This window comes from Squalius cephalus, assembly GCF_949319135.1.
Source record: "Squalius cephalus genome assembly, chromosome: 24".
Classification (NCBI taxonomy): Eukaryota; Metazoa; Chordata; class Actinopteri; order Cypriniformes; family Leuciscidae; genus Squalius; species Squalius cephalus.
The window spans coordinates 20,261,509-20,274,355 of NC_137145.1; the positions used below are offsets into that span (position 1 = coordinate 20,261,509).

At 37.6% G+C, this 12,847-nt stretch overlaps 2 protein-coding genes across 5 annotated transcripts; both read left to right on the forward strand.

The window, feature by feature from the left end:
* Positions 1 to 209: 209 nt before the first annotated feature.
* On the forward strand, positions 210 to 5,663 carry ska1 (spindle and kinetochore associated complex subunit 1). The gene is made up of 7 exons (XM_079860522.1): positions 210 to 308; positions 1,016 to 1,105; positions 1,970 to 2,094; positions 2,256 to 2,359; positions 2,527 to 2,667; positions 4,415 to 4,584; positions 4,842 to 5,663. The coding sequence occupies exons 2-7, from the start codon at positions 1,018 to 1,020 to the stop codon at positions 4,988 to 4,990; spliced, it is 777 nt and encodes a 258-aa protein (XP_079716648.1). The 5' UTR covers positions 210 to 308; positions 1,016 to 1,017; the 3' UTR covers positions 4,991 to 5,663.
* Positions 5,664 to 5,914: 251 nt separating this feature from the next.
* On the forward strand, positions 5,915 to 12,183 carry LOC307152118 (solute carrier family 2, facilitated glucose transporter member 11-like). Of its 4 annotated transcripts, XM_079860521.1 has the most exons (12): positions 5,915 to 5,980; positions 6,053 to 6,151; positions 6,381 to 6,541; positions 7,710 to 7,834; positions 7,920 to 8,049; positions 8,198 to 8,346; positions 9,724 to 9,914; positions 10,103 to 10,213; positions 10,318 to 10,419; positions 11,150 to 11,225; positions 11,313 to 11,440; positions 11,909 to 12,183. In XM_079860521.1, exons 1-12 carry the CDS (start codon positions 5,957 to 5,959, stop codon positions 12,125 to 12,127), a joined length of 1,515 nt encoding a protein of 504 aa, XP_079716647.1. In that variant the 5' UTR covers positions 5,915 to 5,956; the 3' UTR covers positions 12,128 to 12,183. The 4 variants fall into 4 exon arrangements, with proteins under 4 accessions (XP_079716647.1, XP_079716645.1, XP_079716646.1 ...); XM_079860519.1 differs by having other exon boundaries at positions 11,150 to 11,440; XM_079860520.1 differs by having other exon boundaries at positions 5,927 to 6,151.
* The last annotated feature ends 664 nt before the right edge of the window (positions 12,184 to 12,847 follow it).

The following is a 12,847-nucleotide window of genomic DNA, read 5'->3' on the forward strand; positions in this document are numbered from 1 at the left end:
AAATATATTAATTTGCACAGCATTAACAAAATTACATATTAAATCAAGATATAGCCAGTCTTAGCAAAAATACAATAAAAATAATTAAAATAACATACAATTTAGAATGGTCTTATGAGAAATCACACGTTATTATTACGTTATTATGAATTTGTGCTAAATAAGTTTCTCTCTGTCGAAAGTGCGTGGACGAATCACAAAGTGTCTTCTGCGCGTGCGTGTGTTTGAAAGTTGGCGCGATCTGGCTACATCACATCACATCCCTTTCAGAAATATACAAATCAACCCCATTCAAAACCATAGGACAGGTAAATATCATTAGTTGTTTTGTATTTTCTTTCTTAACTGATAAAGTTGCCGATGTATCCACAGCTGTGTCTTTAGATTGAGAACAATAACGTTACAAAACGAGACTTTTTTTTATTTTTATATTTAACTTACACTGATGAAGAAGTGTTTGTGGACTATGATTTATGTTTGTAACATAACGTTACATTTTGACTGAGGGAGTAACGTTACTGTTAAACGGTGTTTAATGTGGGCAATGCGGTCTGTTAGTCACTATATTTGTTGTCGTTGTTGTCGTCCTGTGGCTGTAACGTAACGTTCATCGCGCGAAATGTTTTAAGTCACGTCGTATCATCACGACAATTAAAAATAAAAGAGGAAGAACGAATGATAAAGCCTCCCATTAAAGCTTTAAAATGTGTTAACATTTCGGCCTAATGAAGAGTAAATATAATTTGAATTGTGTTACATGTCGTGTAATTCTGCAGGGTTGCTGCTAAGCGGTTTGTTAATGTGGTCTGAGTGTGTGTTTGCTGGGTTATTGGTGTTTAGAGTGGTGGATGTTGCTAATGTGTTCTAGGTGGTTGCTAGGCCGTTGCTACGAATATCTGGCTTGTTCTTAGGGTGTTGTTAGGCGGTTGCTAGGTAGAGGAGTTACAGTCCTAAGCATGGTCTGTCTTTGAATATATGCTCTTGTTGACCTCTAATCTTTTTATCTCCCCTAAAGAAATGAATCACTGTGAGCTTGAAGAAGTAACACAACATATTAACAACAAAATTTCCATGATTAAAAGACTGCTGGAGCTTCGAGCTGTTGGTAAGCAGCATTTACTGTACCCGTTACTAGTGATGCAGTTAAATCATTTTTTTATTTCACAAAAAAACTAAATTAGTTTTCATTTAGCTAAAAACCGAAAATAAAGTAGGCCTATTACTAATTAAAGGGATAGTTCACCCAAAACATTAAAATTGTCATCATTTACTCACCCTCAAAGATTTCTTTCTTCTGTTGAACACAAATATAGATATTTTAAAGAATCTTGGTAATCAAACAGTTGATGGACCTCATTAAATTACATAGGGGAAGAAAAAAAAATCCATTAAAGTCAATGGGGTCCATCAATTGTCTGGTGACCAACATTCTTTAAAATATCTGCTTTTGTGAGAAAGAAACTCATACAGGTTTGGAACAACTTGAAGGTGTAAAGTAATGAATAAGTTACATTTTTGTGTGATTTATACCTTTAAATTGGGGTAACTGGATAACTTTCTATGCTGTTCATGTTGTGTTCTAATGTGATAAACTAAACCAGTAATAGTAATGTTATTTTTGGCAACGAGCCACCTCTCAAATATTGTAGCCCAAATTTTTCTGCATATTGCTATTCTAGCATCATTTCTGTTATTGGTGAAGTGTGTCCACACTGCTGACATGTTTTACCAGTCAAAACAAGCCAGCGGAGGAGAGCTAATTAAATGTCACTATTTAGGCCCTCCAAAATTAATTTATTGAACTGTTTCAGCCGAATATTTCGGGTGCCGACATTTTCGGTGCATCTCTTTACGTTAATCTGAAATAATGAATGAGTTTGTAACTTAACTTATATTTTGTCATTTTTAAATTGTGTTCCTTGTTGGTGCTATGATTTGTTACGGTATGTCCTGTGTGAATTTTCTTTAGCAAAAGATCCAGACAAACGGGGAACTCTTCTCAAAATCGAGCAAGAAGTCGCTGCCATCAATGAGCTTCTTGATCGCTTTGAGAGATATGTGGGCCAGCAGAGAGACTTGCTGAAGCATTTGAAGGTGTAATATTTTCATTAATATTTATTTTATTTTGCAGATATTCTCTGTAATTGTAACATTCAGTGATGGGAGAGAACTTTTTTTTCCAAAAGTGCATATGTTCAAAGCTACATTTTTACTTTTGTTCTCTTTTCTGAATCTTTTAATTATCTTGCCAATAGGATCTAGAAGGGTTTTTCCAGGAGGATGAACAGGATGCCCATCACCTCAAGAACAACACCCCTCCGCACATGCCCAAAAGAGGCCAACAAGCAGCTCCGCAAGGGTATTTCCTGTTTTATATCTCTCTATTTCCTAACTATCCATCTGTGGGATGGTGCCTTATTCAGTTTGGTTCATCATTAGGAAACACCACAAATATCTCAACAACATAAAGCCTCCGCCAGCTTCTGTTTGACTCAAACTGATGAGTTTGTCTTTTTTTGTCTTCAGTGGAGGACAGGTGGCAGTTCAGAGCAGGCAGACAGATGCGCCCCCCGCCCCACAGGATCAGGGGCCGCCCAGGAAACCTCAGCGCAACCAGATCAAAGAGATGGAGTTCATTACCGTCCCAGAGTTTGACAGCATACCACCGTGAGTCTTCCACAACTGTCTAAACAAACTCTGTGAGCAAATAATTGTAAACAATAGCTGTGTTCCAAAACCCAGTGAGCCGCCTAACTAGACAGCATAGTAGGCGGGATCCTGATGTGAAGGCTGTTTCGAAAGGTAGGCTACCTTCTTCTTTTTAACAGCATGCTACCACCAAACTCTATAGAGGGCAACAGTGGCCGTCCATGTTTTCAGCGACCTTGGTTCTGGAAGTGTTTCCCATAGGGATTTCTGAAAAGTCTTTGTTTAAGAGTTATAAGTTATGAGCCAAATCAAGCAGCTATGAGGTGAATTACAACATTACAAACTTTGATTTGAAGCAAAAAATGCAACGGAATAAGACTGTACAGCTTTAATGAGGGAAAGAACTACAGTCCCATGAAGCATTGTGAAGGACATGTCAAATTCAAAAAAAGATTGCAAAAGATTATTGCATTTTTTTTCTTTTTCTAATATTTAGGTAGTTTGAGAACGTATGCAGAATGACTGGATTATGTCATTTGTGGTGTTTCATAGGACTGGGTGGCGCTAAAGTGTTCTTTTTGCGCAATTTGTTTGTCACGATTCTTTGATTAGTAGAGATTTCTTTGCCGTATCATGGGTGTAGCGGCGCAATAAAAACAAACCTAAACCGCTAAGGAACTGATTGAGGTCTTCTGTGACACGTCATGACTCATGACATCATCCTTGATACTTGAATCCTGAATTTTATTTTTCATCCACTGAAAACTTCTTGCAAGTTCTGACGATTCTTTAGAGTAAAATCATTTGGATGTATTGGTGGCTGGATTGGTATTGGATGTATTTGGAAAATGCGTGCTCCCACACTCACCCCATTCTCCCCTGCCAACACACCCACAACAGGTGTTTTAATCCCACATAATTAACACTTCACTTATTCCCATAGTCACATGACATTCACTTTAAACATTCAGGGTATATGGCTTCTACAATGGGTAATGGCATTTTTTCCACTGTTGAAGGCTAATTGTTTAAACAAATATTAAGGGGATAGTTCACCCAAAAATGAAAATTCTGTCATTAATTACTCGCCCTCATGTCGTTCCAGACCAGTAAGACTTTCATTCATATTTGGAACACAAATAAAGATCTTTTTGATGAAATCTAAGAGATTTCTATCCCTCCATAGACAGCTACGCAACTAAAGAGATTGAGCGGATTAGTCTAAGTTTTCTGAAAAGACATGATCGCTTTATATGATGAACAGATTGAAGGGCGAGTAATTAATGACAGAATTTTCATTTTTGGGTGAACTATCCCTTTCAGAAATCGCGTTTTAGACCATACGTGGAGTGGCGATTGAGTGCTTCCTGAATGCACATGTCTGGTTTTTCTGTATCATGTGAGTGATCTTTTATTATGTTTTACGCATGCGCAGTAAGATGATTTAAGTGTCTTCTGACGTTTCAGTGTGGATAAGAAACTTTTGGAAGATGCTTGAAACCGCTAGTGTGGAGGGAGAGCGCTTTGAAATGAAATGCAATTTTCAAAGTATCCGGATAATGCAGACATACCCTATGTAGGCAGTAAAAAGGAAGGGAGCTCACTGGGTTTTGGAACAAGCATGCCATGATTGACCAATCAGAGTCAAGTGTCCCAAACAACAGTTGTTATGAGGTTTCTGTTTTGATTCAGCATCTTTCAAATGTTTGCTAAAATTCGCTTGCAATTTATTGAAGTTTCTTCAACTTCACTTGTGCTGTCGCAGGTACATGAAAGGCCGTGTGACGTACGACCAGCTGAACGCGGCGGTCCAAAGCATCAACACAGCTGTGACGTCAAAATATAAGATCCTCCATCAGTCAGTCAAAACCCTGAACAACGTGTCCCGCACGCTCCACCAGCGCTTTAAAGACCAAGAGACAAAGGACACCAAGGGTATCACAGTTTTATCTGTCTGTCTGTTCTGGAGCGGCTTATTTGACCTCATTTAGCTCTGCAGTCCATCTTGTATTAACAGACTTGTCATATAAGAATTGAGAGTCAACTGTTTGCTCCAAAAAAACTATTAACGCCACAGGAGCATGAACTGGTATAAGTGCTCTGATAACTAAGGTCATTTATCCTGGTCTGGTATTTAATAAGCTCTTATAGGCTGAAAGAGGTAATCCATCAAAACTTTTTGTGTCCCACAGGTCAGTTTTTCATCGTGGAGCAAGACATCAGAGAGTTCACTCAGCTGAAGGTGGACAAACGGTTTGTGGGCATGTTGAACATGTTACGCCACTGCCAGCGTCTGAAGGAGGTCCGAGGCGGTGGTCTCACACGCTACATCCTGCTCTAAGGGTCATGGACGCCCACATCTCCATCACATCGCTTTCAATGGAGTTTTAAAAGGCACTGTGCACTAAAGGATATGTTTGTTTGAGAGCTGTTTGCCGTGGAATGAACTTCAGTATCCAAATTGTTTGCCAAATCATCCTTATGTACATTAATTACGTTTGTAGGCCTAAAACCTGACAGAGAGATGGATTTATGTGTAAAATACGTTCTGTTATTGCCTGAAGAAACTTTCACATTTTGTTCTACGATATAAATTATCCACTACAGTCAAACATCAAATGCTAAAACCGTTGTGTGCTCAATTTTGTAAATAATTCATGAATTCACATTTGAGGTATAACTTTGTGTAATTTATGTTGCAGTACAAAAACTCATTATTTTGCTCAACAAACTTCTCTTCAATCAATGTCAACAATAGACCTAATTTACTCATAAATCCTGTTCTGAAAACCCATTAGAAATTCTCAGGAGCACCACATGTCGAATTTGCATTCTGGGGTCAACCTACAAATTGGCTTTGTGAATGCAGTTGATGATGTAGATGGGTCACTTTATCTGGGATGATGAAATTATGAATTGATTGCTGTATTATTTATATTGGTGGAAAGTAGAAAAATATTGGAGCTCAAATAAAATTGCAGGAATGGTAACCTCATCTCAAATGTCAGTGTCATTTCAAAAGACGGCGAGATTGCTGTATTGACATTTTAGTATTATTCATTTTGAGACAAAAGAAGCGGCTTCAGTTAACAGTACCCGAGGGACGTGTGAAGATGAGTCTGAGTTCTCAACTTTACTCCGTTTTCTCACCAAAAACTCAACCAAGCATGAAAAGTTACACATCAACAGTAAGTTAGACATTTTTTGTTCTTGCTTTGTCATCGTCATTGCTTTGCTTTGCTTTGTCATCGTCATTGGCTTAGGAAGACATCAAGACTTCATGTAGAGTACGCTTCACTTGCACACAATGACGGATGCTTTAAGACAACTGGTACGCTAACTGTTAAATTACATGATGGTTTGGTTGTCCAGTTTTCACAAAAATCTTTCATTTTTTTTGCAGGCAAGAAGTCCAGTGCTCGTTGCAGCCATTTTCATAGCAGGAATAGGAGGGACCTTCCAGTATGGCTTCCATATCTCTGTCCTGAACTCGCCATCACTTGTAAGTACCTGCTTGTTTGGTTATAAAGTGTCTTAGGGTGATTTACTGTCTCTTTTGAGCTGCAAATAGGGGGGTTGGAGGGAATCAGAATAAATCACATGCATTTCTCCTGCTGTCTTGAGATGGGACATTACCAAAGGATCAAAGAATCAATACTTATCAGAGCTTATGAGTACAATAAAATGAAATGAATAGCATAATCAACTGAGGCTTGTGCTTACATTGCAAGTTTATTAAAGAGCTGGTGAACAGCACCTGCCAGCAGCGTTACGGCCACTCTCTTGAACCGTGGGAGCTGACGCTCATCTGGTCCTTCATTGTGTCCATATACTGCATCGGAGGACTGGCCGGAACCCTGTATGCTGGACATCTGGCAGGAGTGTATGGAAGGTACTGGAAGTGCAGTCAGGTCATCTGATGCTGAATGAAGTTACTTATTGGGGATAGTTCACCGTAAAAGATAAGATATTTCAGTATTTTGTCCATATAATGAAAGTTAGTGGGGTTCAATGTGGTTTTGCATGATATGAGTATGATTTAATTTATAATTAAGTCTCTTTTATTTATAAACTATGATCAGATCTCTGTCATATGGCCAAAAATAAATGAAAAAATATATTTTTTGCATAGTTGTTTGACAGATGAAAACTGTAACAATGTATCTTACAAAGTAACATGATGTAACCTTGCTCTCACTTGAAATGTGTCCCCACATTAAGTCCTTGAATTTGAGGGTATTGGACCTGGAAAGTCCTTGAAAGGTCCTTGAATTTGAAGTTAACCAAGGTGTGGGAACCCTGTCACTGTCACTTTCATGATCAATTTAATCCATCCTTGCTGAATAAGTTATTAATTTCTTTAACTAACAAAAAAAAACCTTTTAACACTAGTGTAAACTTGGCTGATTTTCAGGATCCTAACATGGATCCATCCACAGCCCATTATTCTGTATTTTAAGAAGCAACTTTTGTATCAAACATTCTTAGCATATGAATAAATGACCAAATGGGAGCAATTCAATGGGCTTTTAATTCCAGAATTGTCCTGAAATAATGCTAACATAAAGCCACATATATGTCTTTAAGCCAGTCTATCCTAGATGAAGCCTCTTCAGGTCATGTTCTGTTCCTGTAACCCAGCTGGCAGAGCAAATCATTTCAAATGTAATATTTCATTTTAATTTAGCTCATCATTCACTTTCATTAAATGGTAAAGAGCATGAACATCCTGCCAAACATCTCTTTTTGTGTGTGACGAAAGAAAAAAATCATACACATTAAACATTTTGCTGGACTGTAATACTTCTACCCCTTTGAGTTCTTATTTAGTTTTATCTTTTAATAACTAAACCTGGCCCTCGCCATGAACATAGCCATAGAAGTTGGCATGGTGTTAAAAAAGGAAGAAAAAAAAAAATCACACGGATTTGGAATGACATGAAAATGATTTTTATTTTTGGTAACCATTGCATTTTTGGTCAATTTTAATTATTTCAATTCTTATAGAAGGAGCAGCAATTAAGTGTGTTTGCACAGTGTGTGTTTTTAACCCTTCACAGGAAGAGAACTCTGCTTTTGAACAATGTGGTGGCAATCTGTGGAGCTGTCCTGATGTTGTTGAGTAAAACCGCCCTCTCGTTTGAGATGATCATGGTGGCACGCGTCCTATACGGCGTCAACGCTGGTGCGTTGGAAAAATCTGTACATGTATTGTCTGGTTTGTGATGTGCTATGTTTCCATATAAACTACTTGAGTGATGTCTGCGCAGGTGTGAGTCTGACTGTCCACACCATGTATATATTGGAGTGCGCCCCCAAGAGGCTGCGTGGGATGGTTGGTGTGTCTGTGGCCTCTTTTGTCTCATTGGGGAAGTTCTTCGGTCAGCTGCTTGGGATCAGGTGGGTCATTAACAGCAGGTTCATCTTCCTGTAGCATTTTTGTAGCATCAGTTACTTTCGCTGTCCACGTGTTAATCAAATAAACACGTCTTTGTCATTCATTTTGAAAGATTTGAACTTTTGAACGTTGTGTGTGTGTGTGTGTCAGCGAGGTGTTGGGCACTGAGGAGCGCTGGATCTGGCTGCTGGCCTTCAGCGGGGCGGCTGGGCTCCTGCAGATGTTAACTCTGCCCTTTCTCCCAGAGTCCCCGCGGTACCTCCTGCTGGAGAAGGCAGACAAACACGGCTGTGAGACGGGTCAGAACCACACACTCCTCCTTTGACATTTACACACACACTACCGGTTAAATGTTAGATTTTTTTATGTCTTTGAAATAAGTCTCTTATGTTCACCAATTCTATAAAATACTGTAAAAAAACAGCAATATTGTGAAATATTATTACACTTTAAAAATAACTGTTTTCTATTTGAATATATTTCAAAATGTAATTTATTTTCAGCATCATTACTCTAGTCTTCAATGTCACATGATCCTTCAGAAATCATTTTATTATTGCTGCTCATAATTATTGTTCAATTATTAATAGTGGTTCTTATTATGATCAGTTTTGAAAAGTGTTTTTATATATTTTTGTGGAAACCACAATACTTTCAGGATTCTTTGATGAATAGAAAATTCAAAAGAACAGCATATATTTGAAATGGAAATATTTAAAATAATTTTGTATATTTTATGTACTGATATTTTGTAACATTATACATTTCTTAACTGTCACTTTTTATCAAAGTATTAATTTATTTTTCTTTAATCTTACTTACCCCAAACTTCTGAATAGTATATCAGGGTTTCCACAAGCATATTAAGCAGCAAAAACTGTTTTCAACATTAATAATAATAAATGTTTTATGAGCAGCAAATTAGCATATTATAATAATTTCTGAAGGATCATGTGACACTAGCTATGTTTCCATCCACCTATTTTATGCACGTTTTGGGATATCGCATAAACAACGTTGGATGAAACGTCAAGATGTGCATAAATTCTAAAAATACAGGTTCATTAATTACGAATTAAAACTCGGATAAACTTTTTATCCAATAAGAAAACGTGCATAAACAACGATGCAAACACAGATACCAAATAAATTCCTTGATGCGCATCAAAAAAAGTCATGATACTTTGCGATGGGACGGCATCGCTGGACTAACCAGAGGAACGATCTCATTGCACAGAATCTGAAAATGTTGTTTTGGTCGTTCTGAAATGCCTGAGCAAAGTGAAAAACGGTGCTATTTGCAAATGTTTTATGCGATTATTCCAATTTAAAGTTAAATTCGCAACTTGGATGAAAACGTAACTAATGAAAAGTGATGAAACTGGAGTTATGATGCTGAAAATTCAACTTCGATCACAGAAATAAATGACATTTTAAAATATATTTGAATAGAATTATTCTAAATTGAAATAATATTTCACAATATTACTGTTTTACTGTATTTGTTTATTAAAATAAATGCAGCCCTGGTGAGACTTCTTCCAAAAACATTACAAAATCTTACCAACCCCAAACTTTTAATCGACTGGCAAACGCTTCCCAAGCCAAATCACGTTCTCTTAAATTTGACAGTGTGTATTCTGTCAAGTCGTTTGACAATGTTTGTTACGGCCCAGCTCTGCGCAGGCTGTGGGGGGCTAAAATGGACCCTGGACCAGAGATGGAGGAGATGTTGGCTGAACACACCACCCTGAAGGGAGTGAAGATCCAGGGGCTCACGGACCTCTTCCTCGACCACAACGTCCGCTGGCAGCTCCTCACCATCCTCGTCACGTTCGTCACTCTGCAGCTCTGCGGAATCAATGCTGTGAGTCAAGGAAAAGACACGCATCCGCCCGCACCTGCTCAATCCAAAAATGATTGAAAACACATTACGAGAGTTGTCTTCTTTTTAAAGAAAGCCACCGTAATTATTTTCATCATTCAGTTTCGAAGATGAATAATAGAATTTGAAGGTATTGGTGTTCATACGGCCTGCGATTGATGTCTTTGCAGGTCTATCTCTATTCGTTTGATGTGTTTCAAGCTGCCGGTATTGCCAAGGAGAGCCTGCGCTATGCCGCCTTAGGGACAGGCCTGTGTGAAGTCTCCACCTCCATTGCCTGCGTGAGCCGCTCCTCACCACCTCAACCTCAAAACATGACGTGACCTGGTTTAAAGGAAGCTTCTGTTGGTTTTGTGTGGTTGTTTACTGTGCTATTTTTATCCAGGTGCTGATCATTGAGAGTACAGGGAAGAGAGTGCTTCTCTTTAGGGGTTACCTGTGCATGGCGGCCTCGCTTGCCCTGCTCACACTCACTCTTTACCTGCAGGTTTGGTTATTTCTTTAATTATGCAATAGTGCAATTATATACATTGTGTGGTTAATTTTTGAATGAGACTACAAATGATAGTTTGTGTTTATGGCTAATAATTCAGTTATTAACAAGAAAAGCGCTGATTGAGCAGATTGTGTGATTGAAACTAGTCAGCATTTACTTAATCTCATTCCAAAGCCATATGAGAAAGAGATGTTTGCAGAATATCCAGCTGCTCTTTTCATATAATGTCAAAAAGCATCATGAAAGTACTGGATAAGTACATATAACTCATATTACAGATTTGTGTGAGGAACAGATTAAAATTTAAGGCTGTTATTTACAGATAACCACCATATTTCAGGTTGCTCTTTTAAATGTTTTAAAAAAGTGAATGGGGACTGGAGCTGTCAATCTTCAAAATTACTAAAACGTATCATGAAAGTACAATAAATGTATTTCATATATAAGTTCAGATCAAAATGATTTCTGTGTGAGGAACAGACACAATTGAACTCATTATTCACAGAAAACCATATATCCACATATTTTGCATTTCATTGAAGAAAGAATGTCATAAGGGTTTTGAACAACAATTTTAAGTGGATTATTTCTTAAAGACAAATCAGTTAAAATAAATGAGGTACACATAAAAAAAAAACTAATTAATGAGTATGACTAACAAGGTACTGTTTATATTACATGAAACTATTCATGAGATTGGATATGTCTGGCTCTGTTATAGGACTTTGTATCCTGGATGCCATATTGCAGCATGGTCCTCATTTTCACCTACATTTTCTTCTTCTCTAGCGGGCCAGGTACATCCACACACTTTTCTGCCGTTCAGAGTGCATCTCGGACTCGTGTTTGTGGCTCTATTGTCTCAAAAATTCTCTCTTCCACAGCCGGGGTGACCGCACCACTTCCTGGTGAGATTTTCACACAGTCTTATAAACCTCCGGCGTTCATGGTGGCTTGCATCCTCAACTGGGTCGGGCTCTTCCTAGTGGGCATGTTGTTTCCTCTTATAGTGGTGAGATGGTCCGCCTCAATCATTTTGTGACCCATTTTTTTGCTTAGAATTTACACATTCAAAAATGTTACATCATTTTAAACATTTTTCAAATGTAATCTCACATGAGATGAAGACTCCACTCATATTAGTAGCCTTATTAAAAACTTTTTTATTTTACATGGAGTGGGTCTCCTTATGGAGGCTGCCATTTTTAGATCACATGACCAGTTTAATACTACTCAACTTTATTTGGTTACTACTCTTGTTATCTTTCACTTGAAGAATAAATTAATTATGGCTTAATGTGAACAGTGCATTTCATCAGTGGAATCTGAAACTGAAAGGTGGTTTTACATACACCCACACCACTAGGTGTCAGTAAAAGTGTAAGATGACATAAACCAAAAAATATAAAGTACACTTTTAAAAACATGCCTATTTGCACTGTTAGTTTTTTTTCTTAACTAATGTTTTTCTACATTGCAGGAGCATTTGGATTATTTTTGCTTCCTCATATTTTGTGTGTTTTGCTTCTTCTCTGGTGTTTTTGTGTGGTTCCACGTGCCCGAGACAAAGAATAAAACTGTTCTGGAGATCTCCGAAGACTTTAAGAGAATGCACCAGAAACGCAGAGACTCACTACAGTCCAAACTGAGATCAATACCCATCAACAACATACAAACTGCCATATCTACCAAGCTTTAGCACCAGAATTAGTCATGTAGCCAATTCAGAAGCTGACCAATAAAAAGTTATCTTACACCCAATATTCATTTCTTGTTTTGATGGCTGATGACTCTGTGTGGCTATTCTGCTGGTGACATCTAGTGTGTTAAACTGTAAGCCACATCCCATTTGTTAACTCAGAATCTAATTTTAATTAGAGGCGAGCTGAATGTTGAATCAATATATTTGTACTTTGTCACGCCGAGAGACACCAATTCAGGTTTGGCCTGAAACAGTTGTTGTGGTGCAATGACTTTATTGACATTGTTCCTTGGATGGTTCAGTAGTGATTAGTAAGGCTTGAGTATCAGTCCTCAGAGGTGTGTGCCTCTTACCACACCATAAAACTATCAAATTAAAAATTGGACTCCACCAATATGACTGTATAATGTGACATCTCACAAAAATCATCCATACTAATGAGGCGTACCCAAAATAGTCAGACAATTGCTTTAATGTTTATGCCAAGTTGCTGTTTTATCATTAAATATTATACAATTTAGTTAAATTACATATTCTCTAAAACCGTGCACGTTTTTTACTAAAAAAAAATGAACATGAGATTTAAAATGTTCTAAATTTAAAAGTGGGTTAAAGGTCTGGTTCACCCATAAAAACCAGAAGGAATTTTGCTTCTGTATAACACAAAATAAGATATTGTAAAGAATGTTTAATGACTTCATTATGGACATTAATCAG